The sequence below is a fragment of the Silurus aristotelis genome, assembly GCF_946808225.1.
Source record: "Silurus aristotelis genome assembly, chromosome: 5".
Lineage (NCBI taxonomy): Eukaryota > Metazoa > Chordata > Actinopteri > Siluriformes > Siluridae > Silurus > Silurus aristotelis.
Window position 1 is genome coordinate 18,878,797 of NC_139578.1, and position 22,672 is coordinate 18,901,468.

The window sequence follows — 22,672 nt, forward strand, 5'->3', positions numbered from 1 at the left end:
TTTATTTATTTATTTTTTTTATTTATTTATTTTTTTTTGTGTAGCGTTGCCGCAAGTGTATCTAAAATGTAATCGTATCGTCGCGTAGGCTATTGTAGGGAGTGATGGAGCAGACAAAACGAGAGAGAACGCTAGGTTAGATCAGTTTACTTGATAACACGGTCAACATTCTTCACTTGATCCCTCCTGCTTTAGCAGTTCTCAGAAACGTGTCTCAGCGCGGTGTCAAAGTACCAGTGTTAAAACACGAGCCTCGAGTTTGACGGCCTGGTTTACGAATGGTGTTTGGGCGTGCGTGCAGAACGTGTGGCTTGTAACCATTCCTCAGCTTGCAGATTTCAGTTGGCTCAGTATTTTCAGTTCCCCACAATTTCCCCAATTTTCTTTTGTTACCATTTAATTTGACATGCAATAAAGAAGAATCCGGAGTCGTCTGGGTACAGACAGACTTTTGTTTCACAACACTGACAGTGAAAATCTGAAAAAGTTTGATCCGTCTCAGCTGTCAGAAGATTAGCAATCGCTCTTGATTCTTTAGGCCGACACTCGCCCTCTGCCTTTATCAGTATTTCTGTTTTCCGGGAAATCAAAGCTATCACTGTAAAACAAACAAACAAACAAAGCATCAACATGAAACTTGAATATCTCAACCGACATCATTTTTCAATCTGCATCTCCCTCTGTAGATTTTTCAGTCATCAACCTTATAGTTTGTTTATTATTGTGAATGTTTTGACCGCGGGGCAGATCATTTCTAAACCCATTATAAGACACTTCCCTTGATGAAATCGGAATCAGGATTATTTTTCAGTGGTGTCGACACACACAAGGAACACTATACATTTAGCTTCTAGACAAGACTGTACAAGACAATACATAATAAATCAGACCACAATATTCAGAGTATACGCCTGATCAGTAATGCACACGTGTGAAAGTGCAACTAGCAGTGGTGTGCGATCTTCCGCTCCATCCCATGTAAATTATATCTTAATGGACATCACTTTGTGCACAGGGGAACACTGTGGTTCTAGAACGGGTTTGGGTCTTCTAGTTCATTGGGAAAATGTACTGCTACCACACCCAAAGAGATCCTTTACAATTGTGTGCTTCCAACTGTGTGATGATCATTTGGGAAAGAATCACATATGGCTGGAAAAATCAGCTGTCCAATACTTTTGTCCATATAGTGTAATTGATAACAGGAGCTAAATTTTCTTTTGGATATTCCATCGCATTCTATTCGCAGTCGTTTTTTTTTTTATAAATGAGAAAAGGGCAAATTGCTGTGCTGTAAGACGAATAAATCTGATGGGTTCTATTTCATTAAAAAGATGGCATTGTACTGAGTTAAGTATGAAGTCATCTTAAATTAAAATAAACCTGATTTGAAAATGTCTTTCCTCTACTGTCAGGTAATGTTTTGTAATTAATTCAAGATTCTCCTCACACACACTGGTGATATGTGGTGAATTTTCTTGCCACTGTGCCACCATTTTTTTTAAACTTTTGGTTCAGAATTTGAATTGACATTAAAATAAACTATATTCCATCAACTATGTTGCAGTCACTCTGTAATCAGGCCCAAAAGAAACCGAATGAAAGACATTTCCTGCCTTATCCAGCCATATGTGGTTTCTTTCCCAAACACAGTTGTAAAGGGTGTCTTTGGATGCAGTGGGATTAGAGTTTCCATTTATTAGAGCGAGAAGACCCAGCATGACAATGCTTCTGTGCACAAAGCCCTTTCGCACAAGAGCGGAGTTTATTATAACAGCGAATTTCGACTAATTGTGGAATGGGATTTTATCAATAAGCACATATGAAGCTTATCAGGTGTCCACAAACATTTGTCCATATAGTGTAAATAATAGGGTTGTTTGGTAACAATCCAGCAATTTAAATTAACCAGCATCGACATGCTCAGCGTACAAATTCAATAAGAACTTCTTGATTAGCACTGAGCATCGTGGCCAATTAGTCGAGACCCAGTTGTGTGAAATCTCTCGGGGAAAATCAAGTCGACAGGACATTCTACATCTGAATCCAATCCCAAAGAAATTCTTCGAAAGCTCTTTTTTTTTTTCTAGGCGTCTTATATAATTACGATTCTGACATTCAGCTCTGCCCCAGTCACATGATCCTTCGGAGACTCGATTTGTCACGTGACGCGATCCCGGCGCTGAAACTTGGACACGCTGAACTGTTATAACCTGAACTCAAACACACTCTCAATACTCCTTTCTATTCCTACACATCCACCTATATTCTATTATAATCCTATTATCCTGTTGTGTCCATGCTGTTCTGCACCTCTCGGTTGCTGCTCTCACTTTATGTTTACAAATACTCTTTTGTTTACAGTTTCTCCCTTTCGCACGCTGCACTGTATAACATATACAGAAGGTTTACTGGTCGGCGCTATTTTGTGTTTAGTGTATCTGTCCCACACTGTCTCGTGTTGTCTGTAGCTTTGTGTCCTGTTGTGTGATGTTTTGGTTTTATGTGGCACCAGGGTTCTGGAGAAATTGTGGACTGCGTCAGCTATATATGGTTGAAATGACAATAAAAGCTTCTTGACTTGATATCGGAAACGCTCATCCTGCCAGAGGTTCGGCTTGTGCTGGCATTACATCACCCTCGTTTCCTTTTGGAAAAGGGAGAGGGAAGCCCCTATTATCACTTAATACAGACACTCAGCTCGTCAACACCCATAACGACTCTCAAGCTCATGTAGGTATAACGACCTCGGGTTATATATCCTCTTAACTCCAGCGGGAATGGGTTTAGGTTACGTCAGTGAGTCTGACACAGTTGGAAACAGTTTTTCTCTTGTGTAGGTGTTTGGGTTTTTGTTTTGCATTTAAAGACGGAGACACTGCAAAATGTATGTATGTCCGTAACCCGAGTACATGTTCATTTTGATTGTGGATGCTGAGGCTCTTTTCCCAAACCCCAAAGTTTTTTTTGCACCCAAGGAACATTTTAAACCGGATTAAAAAAAAAAGTAGTTTTTATTTTATTGAATTTCTTACGTCATGTGTAAAATGTTTATTAACTCTAATTTTCGCTTCATAAATTCTATAGTTTGTCGTTAGTTAGAATTTATAGGCTTGTATTTGCTTCAGCTTAAACGCATTCCATACAAGCGATTGAATGAGGGGGGGAAAAAAAACACAAAAGAAGGCATAACTAGATCTAAAAACCACGGTACTACATTTGTATCGATTTGCCTCAAATCTAGCAGACGTCTTTTTTGACTTGGACGTTTTAACTTTTGGCGTTTTTGTGGGACGAAGTAGGGCCGGAGGGAGGGAAGGAAGGAAGCAAAAATGGATAATGTGCAGAAAAACAGATTAAAACACAATTCCGACATAACTTCCTTTTCCTCTATTGAGCTCCTCTCATAAGTGTTCACCGGGGGAAATGTCGCCAGCTGCCATTCATCTCGCCTTATGTGGGTTTTTTTTTTTTCCTTTTTTTTTTCTCCCCCTTTCCCTCTCAACTTTCCTTGCAGTTACATTCATTACTGCCGTGGCCTTTGTGTCGAGAGAGCGCGACTGAATTCTCTCTGGTGTTCTCTCTTGAGAGCTTTAGGAACTCCGTGTGCAGGCTGTTTTCTCCCTGATCTGTGTGTTAAGCTTGAACTTAAAGTTTCCTGCACGATGGTTGCGTTTTTGTTTTGTTGGACTAAAATGAGAGGAGACAGACAGAACTGCTCCAACACATGATCTCATTGAACTAACAGGAAATGGCCCTGGTTGCCATCTTTACTTTTTTTTTTTTTTGACACTTTCTAATCTGCATGTGTGTGGGCAGCAGGGGAACGAACTACTTCTCTGTTTCTCTGTTCGAACGAACAATAATTTTTTCAATTTTAATACGAGCGAAAAGGTTTCTTCAGAACCACTATAAGAGCAAAAGAAAAAGGTTAAGTGCATTAGTTTTTCTCTCCACAACCCTGACATTCTCCTGTCGTTAAGATCTTTCTCGCCACTTGTCGTGTTTGCATCTTATTAAATCGTGAAAGGAAAGAGTGTGCGGTTTTGCTAACACCTTATCATGCAGCAGTAATTACATTTTAGCTTGCTAATCGCTCCAGGATCTATGTGTTTTTTGGGATTTTTCACCAAGTAAACGACGATATAAGAGACACTATTTGTTTTGCTCCAAAGTCATATCTTGCTGTCCTCAGTGGTGTTTTTTTTTTTTTTTTTTTGGCTGAGGCTGAAACCTTCTAGTTTCACGTTTTCTGCTATGTGGGTGACGTTTTGGTGTAAGCGTGGTTTCATTGGAGGTGCAAAATTATTTGTTGAGGAACAATCGTTCCTTTTTTTTTCTTTTCTTTTTTTTAATTTTAAATAATCTCGCATTACAGAAGCAGATCATGGTAGCTACATTTCCCCTAGTGGATATTGTGGATATTGCATGTTGTAATAGCCTAAATCTTGCACTGGCCGGCGGTACTTAAAAAAACAAATCAAGACATTCAGGAATGTTGGACCCAACAATTCATAATTGTTAGACCCAATAGCACTCTTTGAAAACTCCAGAGTCTTCTAGATGTAATATATGCCTCCTTTGCAAATCCATATACATAAGTTGTATATTTCGGACACATGTTTTGCACGTCTTAGCGTAGGTTCCTTATTGGTTTTGTTTTGTCTGTGCTACAATTTGGAGGGCTGAATGTGGGCAGCAGCGTTTGTCTGGAACAGGCTGGAATCCATTATCCACTCAAACATCACTGTTTCACTGTGGGAACCATATTGATCCCTGGCTCTATAATTATTCTACTTACACACCATCTAACACGCATTGTCCTTCTTCTGTCTCTCTCTCTCTCTCTCTCTCTCTCTGTCTCTCTCTCTCTCTCTCTCTCTCTGTCTCTGTGTGTGTGTGTAGCTCTTTGCTCTCAATCTAGCTTCATCCTCCTTCCCCCCCCCCCCCTCTAATTGCCTCCTTTTTCCCTCTCTTATCTCCCTCTTATTCTCCTCTACGCATGCCCGATCCTCCCTCCTACTCCAGTGCCTTTGTCCCTCTCTTTTACAGCTTTTCATCATGACCCTCAGACTGTCTGTCTGAGTCCCTGCAGCCCAGGAAGATTCAGCCATTGATTTCCCCCCGCCCCCATCTATATCAAATTCTCCAGAGTCTCCTTCTGTCTTCCAGCCACCACTTCTGAGGAGTCAAGGTTGTTGTCGGTTCATCATCACACGGCCTGCTAACAATCTTCACACTGATACTTCATGCTGGATTATGCAACCATCCCTACATTTTTTTTAAATACTTGAGAATGTGCTCAGTATTCATACCATAATAGAATTCTATTCAAGATGTTATAAGACATTTGTGTACTACAAGACTGCAAAAAGTACAAACAGTAAGGTAATAATCACACAGCAGTATAGATGACTATAGTACACACTGGGCAGAAGAACCGCTGCAGCGATGTTCATGCAGAGACCCCTTATCATGTGGTCTCTGAATCAATAATATTTAATCAATAATATTTAATTATTCAGATATCAGCCCTGATACAGACCAAATGCTCGATAAACATTCCTTTTGATCATATAAACAGTACCTTTACTAACCTTTGACTGTAGTAGTAAAATAACACTATGAAAACAACAGGTGCGTTTACATGGAGCATTGTAAACGCTTTTAAAGTCCAATCCGAATGAAAAATCTCTGTATAAACTCCTCAATCGGAATAAAAATGCCCAAACCGAATGAGACTGTAATCGGTTCGAGAGGGTGGGACCTACCTTTCTATAAACCGAACAAAATAATTCTGTTAAACCGATTTTCGCTATGGATAGGACCATTTCTTGAGGGACAAAATGCGGTCCCTCAAATCTCTGCACCTGGCACCCGTATCAGATCTCGTATCAGCCCATTCATCATTCCCGTGCAGAAGATATACACAAACTTTTTTTACCTGTGCTCTTGTGAACACTGGATTTGTCACAACACCTTATTCCGCACAACTTTCAAGTTTGTGAAATAAAATGAGTGAAATTGGATTTCTGACGGACTCTTTTTCTGGGGTCATGGATGTGTGTGAATGACTGGCGACTCGTGCAAAAGTTTAGTTTCCATTCCAGTTCACTAAATTCCAGCGATACAACCCGCTCCCGCCGGTCCTCACTACTGACTTTCATCCACACGCTCCCGCTTTTCGGAGGAGGGAGGGGTAGGATTGAGATGCTCCTTAGAGATGCACAGCCACCAAAAAGCTCAGCTTCCTGCGCCCGTCTTTTCCTCACAGCTTCCAGCAGTAGTATGCCTACAAATTCATGCTGTTGCTTGATTAAGAGCAGCACTTTACATAAAATAGCACGCATAAGAAAAAAATATGGAACTTCTGTTGACAGGGCAGGACATAGGCGCATGTCACGAAGTCATTCCGATTGAATAAATCTGTTCATTCAGATGTTCAATCAATCTCGATATTTTTATATATATATATATATATATATATATATATATATATATATATATATGACACACACACACACACACACACACACACACACACAGTAATCCCCCGCTTTATTGCAATTCGTATCTCGTGCCCCTGGTTGGTTTATCGCGGAATTGCATTTGCCACATAACTCATTTGTTTGGCTGATGTCTTTATGTTGAAATAATTACATTTATTATTAAAAATATAATTATTAATTACAAAATGGAGTATGTATGCATAACATTTTTAGGGTGGTGGCCGTTTATCGCGGTTTTTTTTGTTTATCACGGGTGGTTTTGTAACGTAACCACCGTGACAAACGGGGGATTACTGTGTGTGTGTGTGTGTGTGTGTGTGTGTGTGTGTGTGTGTGTGTGTATATATATATATATATATATATATATATATTATATATATAAAACGCAATATTGTATATAAACACACATATTATATATATAAAACGCAATATTGTGACTATAGCATAGCTTCACTGTTATGATTAAACTAGAATATGCAAGATGTACACAGACCAGGTATGACGTTATAACATTATGACCGGTGAAGTGAATAACACTAATTATTTCTTTACTGTCGCAGCTGTTAGTGAGTGTAATATATTAGGAGGAAATTGAACATTTTGTCCTCAATGTTGACGTGTAAGAAGTAGGAAAAATGGGCGAGCGTAATTGTGGCCAAATTGTGAAGACTAGACGACTGGGCCAGAGCATCTCCAAAACTGCAGCTTCTGGTCAAAAGTGCTCTGAGGAAGGAACAGTGGTGAACCGGCGACAGGGTCGTGGGCGGTCGAGGCTCATTGATGTATGTGGGAAGTGAAGGCTGGTCCGTGTGGTCTGATCCAACAGACGAGCTCCTGTAGCTCACATTGCTGAAGAAGTTAATGCTGTTAATGCTCAATGGATCAGGACTGTTTTGGCAGCAAAAGGAAGACCAACACAATATTATGCAGGCGGTTATAATATTCTACCCGATTGGTGTATGTTGCTGTCATTACGGTGTTAAATTCTAAATTCTGTTTCTATATAACGCCTGTATCACAGCCAATCAGACGCTTGTCACGTTGTATGGTGTACACATCCTGCCATCTAGGCACATGTTTAAGAGGGTTTATGCTGTAGGTAAATCTGGCTTAGTTGCCATCACAAAGCTACTTTTCAAACATATACGATGTCGTGAGTGGTAAGGTTGCGATATGAGTAAAGTTATGACAGCATTTCCTATAATGCTCCGATGATCTGAGGTTTGAGACTTAGTCATATGGTTACAAGAAAGAAAACCAAGGTATATTGCGGACAGAGTTTACCATTATGAAATATTTAGGTTAGCGAAGGTAAAGGGGTTCCAGTGTCTGGGGTTTTCCGTTTCTGCTCCTCACATTCCTCCATGATTGAGAGTCATAAAGGGGTTTAACCAGCAAGTTTAGAGTATGCGTTTCTCCGAGTCAATAATTTATTAGTTTCGTTAATTGATTAGATCTTGCTTAATAAAACTGGTTTATTTCTTAATTTAATTTTTCACTGCCCCATTTCCGACCTAATTTCCAATTGTCCAGTTTCAGTGACGCCTACCGTAGCCTTGTATTTGTGTTCTAGGCATTTGTGCCTCTTTCTGTGCTCTTTTGCTTCATGGTGCAACGTGTTCAGAGTCTTACTATGGTTGTAATGTGTAGTTTATTGGATTACCATTACTTTCTTTCATTAAAAAGGCTTTTTTTCCCCCTCCGACAGAACAGCTGCTTCTTGGATGTTTTTTGTTTGCTGCACCATTCTGTGTAAACTGTAGAGATATGATGATATGAATATTCAATACGAAGTGCTACATAAGTTTATGCTCAGTGCTGCTGCCATGTGATTGGCTGATTTAGTTCATCGCTTGACTGAGCAAGGATCCCGGGGTTCATATTAAAGTGGCCAGTGAGCGTATTAGTGTTACAGTAATACGTCGACACATTGTCCATTGTTAGTAAAATCAAATTCGTTAAGTCTTTAGAAATCCAGTCGGTAGAAAGGTCGGCGGGGAGTCAGATTTCGTTAGTTGTCCGCGCTTTTTTTTATTTTATTTATTTATTTTTTTTAACACAGGAGAAAAACTTTCCATGTCAAATCGGATTTATCAAAAATTGGATTCTTCAAAAAGGAGCTGGTTGTTATCAAAAGAGTTTTTGCGCATGCCCGCTGATGTGAGTAAAAATACAAAGTAAAGTATTGGATTATGTTGAGATGCGAGGTTCTGGCAGGCAGATTGTGGTGAATGGATGGTTGCTTGGCAGTGCTGCTGTCTGTGGGAGAGTAATGAGAGGATTGAGCAGTCAGAGCCACCTGTTAGTGTTTGTACACAGTCACATGACCAAACGGTCCCAAGGTCACTATAACAGCTGTAGCCTCTTTGTGTGTGTGCGTGTGTGCGTGTGCGTGCGTGTGTCTCTATGTCTATGCATGTGTTTGCTTTTACAATGAGGATTGTTTTGAGAGTTTGAGTCTCCACTGACTCACTAAGAAATAAACATTGTCATACCGCATGTCAATGCACCGCTGGACTCAAATGGTTTCTCAGGTGTTTTGCAGACAATTGCATGTTGTTTGTGTTTAATTTGTGGTTTAGGTCTCAGTTTTACATACAATCACATGTTTTCTGTCTCCTGTCTTCTCTTTACAGGAAGTTTGGGGAGCGCCCTCAACCACAGCGCCTGACAAGGTAAGCAAACCAACATTACCCGAGTGTTCGCACTCATAGGGGACTAATAACTTCTGAACGAGAACAGGTCTGTGTGAGATGTGATGCCCTGAGGTGTCCCATGCTGTGAAATTGAGGTTTTTTTTTTAGTTTTTGTAAAAATCTTTACTCGTGGATCAGTGGCTGGTTGCGATGACGACGTCCATGTTATGGTCCACGTCGTAGCAGTTTTATGACGAGTCTTTTGGCTAAAGACCCAAGTGCAGCACTTTTTTTTTTTTTTCTTTTTTTTTTTTTCTCGATTCTTTGAAACGGAAACGAGAGATTGAGCAAGAACCATTTTGTGAGTCTCATCGTTATGAATTCATCGTAGAGTTCGGCTTTTGATTGGGATCCGACCTGGGATGCTCGTTCACTTATTCCTCTTTGGGTTGCTGGAACACTGGGCGGGATCATGATCCATCAGGATACAGTGCACGCAGGCACACACACACACACACACACACACACACACACACACACACACACACACATCAAGGGGAAATTCAGAGCAGCCAGTCCTTGTTTTTAGGGGGAACCCACACAGAGTGAACATGTGAAAAGCCACATGGGCAGTAACTGGTGTTATTGGTTGATCCAGGAACTCTGCGACAGTGACGTCGCAACTCTACAGTGTGTCGCCCCTGTGATGGAAAACGGTGGTGTAAAAAAGAAAGGAAAAGGAATCGAGAGCAGGCTGGAACATAAGCAGCTGACTTCAAAGTGTGACCGAACTCCAAATGCACGCCGGAACCAGGGGGGAAGGGAGAGCTCACACGGGTTCTTCTTCATAATTACTTCTCAAAAAGTTCACTTTGTGGCTGAAGGGCAGCAGACGCAGCATGCATGCGTTGTCTCAATTACTTTAGATAAAAGCCGTGTCTCAGTTCGTATGCGTGTGTAGTGTTTATTATAGTAGGCAAAGCTGTCAAATGAAACCTTACAAAAGGAATCATCAGGCACCGAGCAGCACGAATGGGAAAACTTGAAAGCATGCGTCCCACAACAATGATGACCGCAGCAGAGAAAATCTACACGTTAAAATGAATACATTTGCAAGTTACCACATCACAGCTTTAAACGTACGCTCTCTGTACCATTCCTTTAGCACGTCTTGAATCATACAAAGTTCCTGCATTTATAACGACGTCAACAAAGTTTTGATTTGAATATGCAGCCTAGGTGTGATCACGTTTTTGTGTGTGTGAGTGTGTGTGTGTGTGCGCAAGGAGGTTTTTCTGTATGTGGGCACTTTTCATAATAAAAAAAAAAACTTTTAGATTTTTCAGGTCTTTTACCCTTTTACTCAAAAGATTACTTAGATGTCAGTAATCTGACTGTTATATTCAGACCCAAATAAAATTTCTGCTTTTTGGGGACTTTTGTATTTGCCCGCCACTGTCTTTTTAGTCATGTGAGTACAATGCATATGCAGGGGTGTTGACACTTTGGGGTGCAGGGTGTGACCCGTGAACCTGTGAACAAGCCGCCACAGTCACTGTTAAAATATGAAAAATGCCCGAACGGCTTTCACACCTTGTGCCGCCGCTACCGTTTTGAGTATTCGTATAACAGTGTAGCTGAGTAAGCGGCTCATGTCTAAATTAGTCATTTAGGCCAACAGGAAAATAAGGTTGTATTTGCTCTAAATAGGAAGGATGGACCATGCAATTATTATTGATGAAACAAAGAGTCATGGGTCCGACAAAACTCTACACACAGTCGAAGAATTAAGGTTGTAACATTTGTGTGGTTATTTATGAATAATTATGGCTGGAACAACACACAAACCTGTTGACCTGTTAAAACCTTCACCTGCAGCTGGTTTCTCTATAACAAGTGATGACACTTTATTTGCTTACATGATTGTGTGTGTGTGTGTGTGTGTGTGTGTGTGTGTGTGTGTGTGTGTGTGTGTGTGTGTGTGTGTGTATACTGTATGGTTTGTGTGTATATGTATGCAGTACTGCCCAAAACTTTTAGGCAGTTGTGAAATTTTTGTTTATCAAAGAACAAAATGGAAAGTAAATGAACACGAGAAAGTCCAAAAAATGTTTTTTTTTAAGGAACTAGTCGGGTAAACATGTTGGAGAACTAACCACAGATCTTCCCCTCTATATATATATATATATATATACACCTTTGTGTGATCACCTTTGTGTGATTTCACTGGTGTTTCCCCTGAAGTTAAGGGTTAAGTTTAAAGCTAACATGCTTCTTTGTGTTTTCATCATAGTTCACAAATATTAGTCATACTTGAAGCGGAATGGAAGAAAACATGCATTGGTAATGAATTAGTAAGGAGGCTTGATTTAAATAGACAAGTCTGTTTTGGAATATGTAGTGTGTGTAGCCTGTGTTTTTTTATTTATTTATTTATTTATTTTACAATTTTTTGCACTCACTTCCAGTGTTTAAAAAACCTTCGCTCAGTTCTAATAGGTAAGAAGGTGGTGAATAATTTTCTATAACTGCAGCTATTCAAGTAGTTCTAGCTGTCAAGCAAGTCACCGGTTTATATTTTAATGATATAATTATTTCTGTAATAACTTGTTTAGGAGGCACTTCACATAAAAGAAATGCGAGTTGTTGATATAGTGACTTTTTTGTTGTCTGCGCTTTGATGTTGCTGTTTGTCAGTACCACGGCATCGCGCGTACGTTGTGAAGGAACGAAAAGAGCGACTGCTGAGGGGAAACAACTTTTGTTTTTTTTGTTGAAATAATGTTGTAATGAAAGCGTTATCAGGAACTAGATAATATTAAGGGTGCCATGAGTGGTTCTTCTAAAATCAAGCTAAAATTACGACACGTTGCTGTTGTGTGAGAGGAATAGAAAACATGTCGTGCGCTTATAGGAGAATCAGCAACGACTGGCTGCTCAGATGTGGCATGAAGTTGATTTTAGATGTAATCACACATGTAGTGTTTTTGTTTCTCTTTTCTCTTTTTTTTTTTTTTTTTTCTTTTTGACACATCATGTTGGCTAAGAAGCATGGTTGCTTTAGGAATGGTGAAAAATGTCACTGGCCTAATCTGTCTCAGAGCTACTATCCCAGCGATCTTCTCTTTTCAGTGATCAATAGAAAGACGTGCTTTAACTCTGTACGAGCGCTGAGTTCATGTATGAAGGCCGACATTTTGTTTGAGTCAGTAGCGACATGTCGTTTGTTCTAATATTCCATGTTTAGGGGATTATATACTGTACATGTGTTTTTCCCCTGGTTAAGCGAACGCATGTGCATGTTGCGTGCTTAGGGTTTGTGTGTCACAAAGTCTTTCCTGTGGAAGTGCCCGTGTCTGTCATATCCTTTCTGAAATCTTATGACTCACCAAGGACCCTTTTATCACTCGAGATGTATCCTTACTGCATTCAGGTTTTTACTGTATTTATTTGTTGCTTTTACTTTTTGATTTATTTATTTATATTTATTCATCTCCGAATTTGGTGTAATCAAACCCGATGTTTCCAGGAACCAACGGTTTCTTGTACGTGGGTTCAGGTTGGCCTGTGTCCCTGTTCCTTTAGGGAGCACTTAGCTGAGCCCAGTGCATGTGGTTTTTGTCTACAGCACACAGCGTTACATGCTGCCGTGGCTTTCCCTTTGCGTGCAAGCAGTGCGCGCATACGCACGAGCACAAAGCCACAGAACCGAACTTCTGAAGCGCTACACCACTCGCAGTAGTCCACGTGGCATTGTGTAAACGCTTTAATTAATGGGAAGATTAATGAGAGGATACAGCACCCGTAATGACCACATCGGCTCGTGCAACCGTGCAGTGTCTAGTGATCTGCTCCGTCCATTCGCACACCACCGCGACTGCCCAGTGCTTCTGAGCCTCGCATGCACCATGGTTTGGCAGGATTTTGACCATATGCTGTAACAATTATGCAGCTGGGCAATATTAGTGCTCTATAAAGAGCAAGTTAAGTGATTGATACAATGATTAATTTAATCCACGCTTTGGCTTGTGTAACTGGAATTACTTGAAACAGAGAAGACAAGTTCACATTTCACTAGTGGGCCGGTTTTATGAGTCAGAAGTATAGCAATGTGTAAAAACAAAAGCCTCAGGTTACAGACAAATAAACCAAATTTTACTGATAGATTTCAACTGCATGTATAGTGTGTCAAAGTAATCTAGCATGAGATTTGTAATTGCTGGTTGAGTGTGTGATTAGCTGTGGCTTAGCTTCTACTTAGATTAGCTTGTAGTGAGTAATGAAGGTTTATAGATAACTTTAGTCTTTAACTGGATTTATACAACAATCCTTTATTGGATTTTGCTGTTTATAAATTGAGATCTCAACTTGTAAACGAATCAGATTGACTACATGGACACCTGCTCATCGCACCCATATGTGGATCTTCTCCTGTAGCCCGAAAGTTGAAAAAGGCGCACACCTCGTATAGAATGGTTTTGTTCGATTTTAGTATTTCGCTTTCCCTCCATTGAAAAAGTGAACTACGTTCCAGCATGACAATTCCCCTGTGCACAAAGTGGGCTTTATGAAGGCACGGTTTGCCCTGGTTGGAGTGGAAGAACACGAGTGTACTTTACCGAGCACTGACCTCAAGCACACTAAACACCGCCGGGATGAATTGAAATAAATAACGAAATCCCAGCCCTCGACATCAGCGTCTGACCTTCCTCACGCTCACGTGGCATGATAGACACATCTCTGTAGCCGCACTACAAAAATCTAGCGCTCTCAGAAGAATGGACGTTATGAAAACTGAACAGGGAGGAAAAAATCAGTAATAGGATGTACAACAAGCACATGCAAGTGTTCTGGCCAGGTGTCCACATACTTGTGGCTGCACAGTGTTCCATATCAATTCAAATCTTTGTGCGACTGTCGCTACTCTGCTCGATCCGTGCGTTTGTTTGCGACTATTTAAATACAGACTGTCTCACGTCAATTCTAAGCGTTTCCAGCCGAGATGCTCGACACCTCACACAGCGAGCTGCTAGGCACGCTACTGGAGAGACGTGATTTTCATTTTCATCTTCACCAATACCACATTTTCTTTTACTCGGCCACGAGCAGCTCCAAACACATCACCTTTCCCTTTTAAAATGTGTTTCCTCGGGTCATAACTTTTGCTACTGTTGTGCACGTTCTAGATCTTCTTGAATTGCATATCGGCTGCAGACTTTAATAAACAAGCATATTAGTGCTGAATACGTGTGCCTTTAGATCCAGAATGATCCGCTCTACCGTAGACATGTGACCTGTACTTCAGGTGATTTGGGCTGCCGGATGATACACAATGAACAGAGCTATAGATGAGCGTTCCTTTTATCCGAACGCATCTTTTTCTTGCACCATTTATGCACACGGGCACGGGTCATACAATCACAGGCTACAGCAGGATGATGACATCATCGAACTCGGTAAGATCCGTCCCTCCTACGAGGCAGGGCGGCGCTCTTCAGGGTTCAAGATTCGCTCCATTAGAGTACAAGTTATGTCTCATTAAACGGAGTGAGAAACTCCTGCGATATAAATAACACGGTTTAGATTTCAGAGCTGTGGTGTTTTGCTACATCAAACTCCGAGACCATTTGAAACAGGAGATCGTTTTGTCTGAGACGAGTGATGGGTTGGAGATGAGCTCATCAGGCTGATGAAGTGTGTAGGCCAGTTGATTTTCTTTGTGTGTGTGTGTGTGTGTGTGTGTGTGTTTGTCTCCCCAGGCTGGTCCAGTAAGTAAGGGTCCTACACTTCCTCATCTTGCCTCCTCTCTCTCTCTCTCTCTCTCTCTCTCTCTCTCTCTCTCTCTCTCTCTCTCTCACACTCACACACACACACACACACACACACACACACACACACCTCCAAGTCTCAGGGGCCCCTGTGCTTTCCATAACAAAGGACTGTCGAATTTGAGCGTGTGGAGGACGCTTGTATGGCGAGGGAAGACTGTGTGTGAGTGCCCCCCCCCCCCCCCCCTCACCCCATCCCACCATTACTTTGTGTCTGTGTCTTCAAGGCACTCTTGCGTGTCAGGTGTCGCAAACATCTGTGCAAACGGTACGTTTTAGGCGTGCATAATTGAGTCCAAATACTTCATGTGAATTTTTAAAAGGAGCATCAATTATTTCCCAATGATTCAATAAGGTTACATATATAAATTCCCCGAGCTGGAATGGCGTAGTGCGTATAAAACTGTGTGTGTGTGTGTGTGTGTGTGTGTGTGTGTGTGTGTAGAGCACTCCACATTGAGAGATTACACGTGTGCATGTGCAGCACCGTTTTCTTTTGTTTTAGCTGAAGTAATTGGAAATCAGAATTCTTCAGTTATGAGGTCGGATATTCTTCTCCTCCTTCCAATCTTTCCTTCTTAGTCGTCCCCCCCCCCCTTCTTTTCCGCTCACACGCGTACACTCGCCGAGGAACTTTCAGTTGTCCTTTTGCCCTCTTCATTACCCCCTCTCAAACATGCGCACCCCCCCCCCCCTCTCCTTTTTTTTTTTTTTTTTTTATAAAGACCCCCCAGCTGTGGAGGTTGAGGTTTTTGGCCGTGCTGCTCGTATGCTCTCAGCAAGCAACACATATTTGTGCTCACCAGAGAATTGGCTAATCAAAGTTGGGCTTGTGTTTCCAGTCAAGCTCTTGAGGTTTGGGCTATAAAGCACATGCGACCTTTCTGCAGGCTTTCTCTTTAAATATATACACACGGTCCCAGAACAACAGAAGGAACATACAAGGTTGTGCACACGAACAGCGCTAATTGAACCGATAGTTGTTTTAAGCAATAAGTTGATCACTGTGGTTAATTTAGAATCTGCATAATGGGTCTTTATGGAATGCTGAAGTGATTCCAGCAAAGCACAGTGTTAGGCAGGGGTGTGTGCAACAGCAAAATACTCGATGTAACAGCTAATGTCTCAAAATGCCTTCAAATGTAACACATGCAGCCTTTTGAGCAAATAAACATAAATATGTCGTGAAAAGCGGAGTAGTCCAAAAACATCAAGTGAGACACGGTTTGTCCTGGCTTGTTCTTTAAAGGAAATATATCCACCCGGAGTGCCTCGCATTATAATAATAACATGATCTTCAGTGGTGTCATAGATTTATTTTCTATTGAATTTTTTTTTGTACTATTGACTTTTTAAAAAAATTTTCCCCACATTGCACTTTTCATTCAACTTATAAAGACTTTGCCTTTTCCTCAGCAAATGTTAAACACTAACAATGTAATTTGATTTAACATGGGGAAAAAAAAAAAACCAACATCTTGTGTTCCTACATTCTGTGAAACTCCACTGTGTTTACTCACACTCTCTCTCTCTCTCTCTCTCTCTCTCTCTCTCTCTCTCTCTCTCACTCTCTCTCTCTCTCACACACTCTCTCTCTCTCTCTCTCTCACACTCTCTCTCTCTCTCTCTCTCTCCTCTCTCTCTCACTCTCTCTCTCTCTCTCTCTCTCTCTCTCTCTCTCTCTCTCTCTCTCTCTCTCTCTCTCTCTCTCTCTCTAGAGAAGCGATGAGAAATTATCTGAAAGAGCGAGGAGACCAAACCGTTCTGATCCTCCATGCTAAAGTTGCACAGAAATCCTACGGCAATGAAAAAAGGTAACACGCACCCACACCCTTTTTTTTTTTAGTTTTTTTATTTTTAGTTCTCCAGCCCATGAGATGAATGACTACATTTCAGCGAGGATGTTTTGTGTCATGCTTGTTGACCTCTCGCTCCGCGTCTCCCCTATGAAGCAGTGGAGGAAATGAGGTTTTCCTTCATCCACAGCGAATCGCAGACGAAAAGGGAAAATGAGAGAGCTGGAAAAGAACAGAGGGGAAAAAAAAAAAGCGAGGAGAAAAGAAAGGAAAACGCAGGGAGGCAGGAAGGTGTGGACAGATTGATCATAGCGAAGAAGAGTCAGTATCTGGGGAGCTCCTGTCGTGGTTAGATCTTGGCTCACTACTCTTGGCTAGGAAAGTGTTTCCCTTGTGATCACACCAGAAGTGCCTGACTGTTAATCCAAAAATTCACAGCCAGACAAAGCTGAAAGAACGAGAGAGCAAAAAGGAGACAGACCAGAAATCCTAAACCTGATGTGCAATGTTGTCCATTAAATGAGTTACACACAGAGGGATTGAGAGATGCTCATTGGAAGTGTGTATGAACTGGCTTAACTTTAGTCATTGTGTCGTTTCTGCTTTCGTTTAAACTTTTGACCCCCCGTGTGACAGGGATTGTTGGCGTACCAAACAAACATCGTAATAGATAAGGGAAGCTCAAACGTATGAGTGTGCGATCACCTGAATTACTCTCGGTTCTAAATGCAGCGTGTAACGCATGGAACCTGGTTCGCAGACAGTGTTTTAAACCTGCACACGCATCATGAGCGTTTCGAGTGTTACGCACTAGCAGGATGTGAAAGCAGACACCAGAACCCTGTAGGAGGACCTTAACACTCCTGCGCTAGACTAAATACCTTTTTAACCCCACCCCCCCTTTAAAAAAAAAAAAAAAAAAAAGACAAAGCATTTGAATTGATACCCTTAACCCTGTCTTCGATTCCACCCAGACACTGTTATGACTCATTAATGATTTGTTTGTCTGACCCTTACAAGCACTTTCGTTTTGAATAAGGCGCCGTATGGGGACGTTATTTAGACTCGCATACCATCGCCGCCTTCTTTCTGAACAGCAAAGTAATTATTATTAATATTCTTTTTATTCTAATAGGGGTGTGCATGTACACAATCAGTTCAGCATTTCACTTTTATTCTATCTTTATCTTTTTTTTTTATATATATCCTTTTACATGAATATGTCCTCAGTGAGCACTTCATGGCATGGATACCACAAGGTGATGTGACTCTCATCCTCTATCACACTGACCACTAAAGAACATATTCTTGAAACCAGTGGGATTTTAAACTCTCAGGATGGGATTTACATGGTGACCATTGCTAGATTGTGGCCTTCAAGTGATGATTAGTATTGAGGGGTGAGAAATTCTCCACACTGTTACACCACTTCCACCAGTCTGGACTGTTGACATTAGGCAGGTTGGAACATGTGTGCCTTAGTAATCGTCCACTTGGTTCTTTGCTGACAAAAGTGGACCCGATTGTGGTCTTTGCCGTTGTAATTAATTCTCCTAAAGAGTCAACATGTTGTGCATCTTTTTTTGTACAATTGTGCGGAACGATCATTTGGGTTACTGTGTCCTTTCTGTCCGATTTGAACCGATCCGTCCGTTCTGCATTCGTCTCGTGTCAACAAAGTGTCTCAGTGCACAGAACCGCAGCACTCTCGATGTTTTCATCATTGCACTATACTCAGTAAACTCTAGAGACTGCTGTGTGTAAAAGAAAAATCCCAGGAGATCAGCAGTTAGATAAATACTCAAACCTGTATCGCACTGTATGAGTGTATTAATGCAGTGATTAGATAATTGGCTGAAGAAGTGTGTTCAGTTGGTTCCTATTACTTTGCACTTCATTCAGTGGAATTTGTTGACGGTTGATCACCATACTCATGAGATCCACCATAAATCGCTGTGGATGTGTGAACAAAGTGTTTCATATATATTTTATATTCCAGTGCCTATTATTATATTATAAGGACTAATATAATCTGTGCAGCAAATGTAATGCTTTTTCTCCAACACACATTATCTGCTGAAACTGTGCAAACTGCTCTACCGAGACTGATTCATTTTTTATAAAAAATAAAAATAAAATAAATAAATAAATATATATATATATATTTCCTTTGTGAATATTGGACGCCCGCTTTGTCTTTAGCCCATGTAATCATATAAACGTTTATAGATATTAGGGTGTGTGCTGCCATCTCCTGGAGACGTGACGCAAATGATAAAAAAAAAACATTTTGAAAGCATTGTGTCCGTGCTTGCATTTTTAAAACAAGGTTTAATCGTATTTGTGATGAGATTCTCTGCCATTTCTGTGTGTTCATGCAGGTTCTTTTGCCCTCCTCCCTGTGTGTATCTGATGGGCTGTGGCTGGAAGAAAAAGAGGGAACAGATGGAGAGAGATGGCTGCTCAGAGCAGGAGTCACAGCCATGCGCCTTCATAGGTATCGGGAACAGCGACCAGGAGATGCAACAACTCAACCTGGAGGGGAAGGTACAATACAGTTAACACATACAACTGACACAGATGAGAATTACTCTGTGTACAGAACTGGTAGTTGCTGCAAGGGTTTGGAATAAAATAAACGAAGTGTGAACATGCAGCAAGAAATCGACCCAGAAAATTTTAAATACTGTACAAACCTGTTACTTTTGGCAAACCATTTTAAAGTAGTATTTACCGCTTTCTAAAGAAACCTACATAAACATTTCTCGACTCTCTCTTTAGTTCAAATGAAGTACGTCACTGTTTTTTATTTTTTTTTTATTTTTATTTTAATTGACACTATTGATAATGGTGTCGGTTACTTTGTGCGTAAACACACAGTTTACAGATAAGATGGATAATGGGGTTCAAATGCAGTGGAGTGATTACAGGCTGATAAAGACTTAATATTTCTGATTAAGATATAGATAGCAAAGATATCTTTGATTGTTTAAGTGCCGACACTAAGCAGATTTTATAGCAGACATTAAACCTCGAGTGGTTCACTTGTCCCTGAAGACGAAAAGCATTGCATTTGTAACATGCCATTTTATTAACCATCCATGATTTTATATATATATTTTTTGAATATCTGTTCACTTTATCTCTAATTTTCTCCCCGTCCCCCTCTGCAGAATTACTGCACAGCCAAAACGTTGTACATTTCGGACTCGGACAAGCGCAAGCACTTCATGTTGTCGGTGCGCATGCTGTATGGCAACAGCGCCAACATCGGCGTCTTCCTCAGCAAGCGCATCAAGGTCATCTCCAAGCCTTCCAAAAAGAAGCAGTCGCTCAAGAACGCTGACCGTGAGTGTTACAAACACACGCCGCCTAATCCTCTCTCTCTGTTTTTTTTTTTTTTTGCTGAGCGTGTAAGGATTTCTGGTGCGCTTCCGAATGTTTTTTTTCCTCTTTGTCTTTTATCAAGTAAAAATGTAATGATACACATAAAAAAAAAAAAAAAAAGGATTATGACCATGGGGAGGGGAGCTTTAAATAAGCTGAGATTGACTGGCATCCAATCATCTGTCCCTCACTTAGTGTTCTCATGACCCATTGCTATACCGTACCAAGATGAGAACAGGGGGGGGGGTTTGTTCAGATAAAGATTGCATCTCCACCAGGGGGGGCCACAGCCAACATTTCTTTTTTCTTTCTTCATATATTAGATTGGCTGCATGATTAACAGGGTCCGAACATCAAACCTTGAGCAGTGTGTTGTTTGCTGTGGTGCTCCATGCACTAGCAAATAGAGCTCTTTTTTTATAGTTGAACCGCTGCCTCTTAAACTCTTAAACATAAATATTTGATGAAGTCTAGAAATGCCAAGCTAACCGCTTATGGCTTTCTTTCTTCCCTCTCTCTCTCTCTCTCTCTCTCTCTCTCTCTCTCTCTCTCTCTCTCTCTCTCTCTCTCTCTCTCTCTCTCTCTCTTTGTGTTTGGGTGTGTGTATAGTGTGTATAGCGTCTGGAACAAAAGTGGCACTGTTTAACAGACTGCGTTCTCAGACGGTCAGCACACGCTACCTCCATGTGGAGGGCGGGAACTTTCACGCCAGCTCACAACAATGGGGAGCCTTCTATATTCACCTCTGTAAGTCTCTCTCTCTCTCTCTCTCTCTCTCTCTCTCTCTCTCTCTCTCTCTCTCTCTCCCTCTCTCACTCACACACACACACACACACACACACACACACACACACACACACACACACACACACAATAAGTAACCTGATCAGATTAGTTTTAAAATACTGACTGGAGTATTTAGCTTCATATTCCTCTGTGTCTGATACTCTTACAGTGATACTCCCACAATAACACAGAGGACTAGATGACTTCATTGAGTAGCAGAAAGACAAGCAGAGGGTGCTTCATTTTAAGTGTTCGTATAAAGAGCACATTTCGATAGGTTTATAGAATTGCATTAATTTTGAAAGAAATACTCCACGATCGACAAAACGGACGAGGATGGCGGGTCATTTAAGCCGCCTGTCAAGATGATCGCAAAAAGCAGACTTGTGCACTTCAGCAAAGCTCCATGTAAAGACATGTTACACAGTTGATTGTCTTGTAAGTGAAGGGCCCTAAGCCCAGCAATCTGGATTTATATTTAGGTAACAATTTCATCACTGTTATTAATAAACACTTAAGCGGGATGACTAGCCAAGAACCGTGTCAGTTGATCTTTTATCTGTTCATTCACAATGCTTAGAGATTTTATTAAAAATCATTCTGCACATGTTTGGCTTTGATTACATAATCTTGATTAGTGAAAGCAGTTAACCCACAGCGGACAAAATATAACAATTCTGTTGAAAGCACTTAATGCTTTAATTGCCAAGAGAAACACGCATATATTAAAAGTCCAGTGAAGACACAGGCTCTTTTTCCAGCCTTGTCCCAACACATAAACAGAACTCTATCATCCAGACAGACACAGTTACACATGCTTACAAACCCACACAATCATAAACATCTTCATCTTATAGCTGGCATGGCCAGAAAGTAAGAAGACTGCTAAGGAATGTGTGTGTGTGTGTGTGTGCGTGTGCGTGTGTGTGCGTGTGCACACACAGTGGATGATGAAGAATCCGAGGGAGAGGAATTCACCGTGCGGGATGGTTACATTCACTACGGCCAAACTGTCAAACTTGTCTGCTCTGTCACAGGAATGGCCCTGCCACGACTGGTAATGTCTGACTTTTTGTCTGTCTGTTTATTAAATCTCAATAAATTTTTTTTTAAATAATGCAGAGGTGGGAACAGTTACAGTTTAGCTACCTTGTCGATTTTCAGAGAAAAACAGCAGCCAGACTCTATGCTAATAAAATGTACTATGCAGAAATGACAATTCAAAGATGGTGAAAGGAGACAAGATGAAAGAAAACTTTGTTAATATTAATTTATTTAAATTTTGCACAGATTTTACACAGGTGAAATGTTGAGCTCTAAATTCACAAGCCGCTGATTTGTGAGTCAATAGAATCCAAAAAAGTCTAATGATTGAGCGTTTTTTTTTTTTTTTAGCAATACGCTCACCGGCCACTTTATTAGTTACACCTGTCCAACTGCTCGTTAACGCAAATTTCTAATCAGCCAATCACATGGCAGCAACTCAATGCATTTAGGCTTGTAAACGTGGTCAAGACGATTTGCTGCAGTTCAAACTGAGCGTCAGAACGGGGAAGAAAGGTGATTTAAGTGACTTTGAGCATGGCATGGATGTTGGTGCCAGACGGGCTGGTCTGAGTATTTCAGAAACTGCTGATCTACTGGGATTTTTACGCACAACCATCTCTAGGGTTTACAGAGAATGGTCTGAAAAAGAGAAAATATCCAGTGAGCAGCAGTTCTGTGGGCGC

The 22,672-nt window shown here is 40.9% G+C and overlaps 1 protein-coding gene across 2 annotated transcripts in view; it reads left to right on the top strand.

The window, feature by feature from the left end:
- rbpjb (recombination signal binding protein for immunoglobulin kappa J region b) overlaps positions 1-22,672 on the top strand; it is a 41,046-nt gene that overhangs the window by 12,377 nt on the left and 5,997 nt on the right. For both annotated transcript variants that reach the window (XM_083541278.1, XM_083541279.1), the window contains exons 2-7: positions 9,146-9,184; positions 16,692-16,787; positions 19,151-19,316; positions 19,943-20,117; positions 20,766-20,903; positions 21,887-21,999. In XM_083541278.1, the coding sequence (XP_083397404.1) occupies positions 9,146-9,184; positions 16,692-16,787; positions 19,151-19,316; positions 19,943-20,117; positions 20,766-20,903; positions 21,887-21,999 (727 nt within the window). The remainder of the gene's footprint in view (positions 1-9,145; positions 9,185-16,691; positions 16,788-19,150; positions 19,317-19,942; positions 20,118-20,765; positions 20,904-21,886; positions 22,000-22,672) is intronic.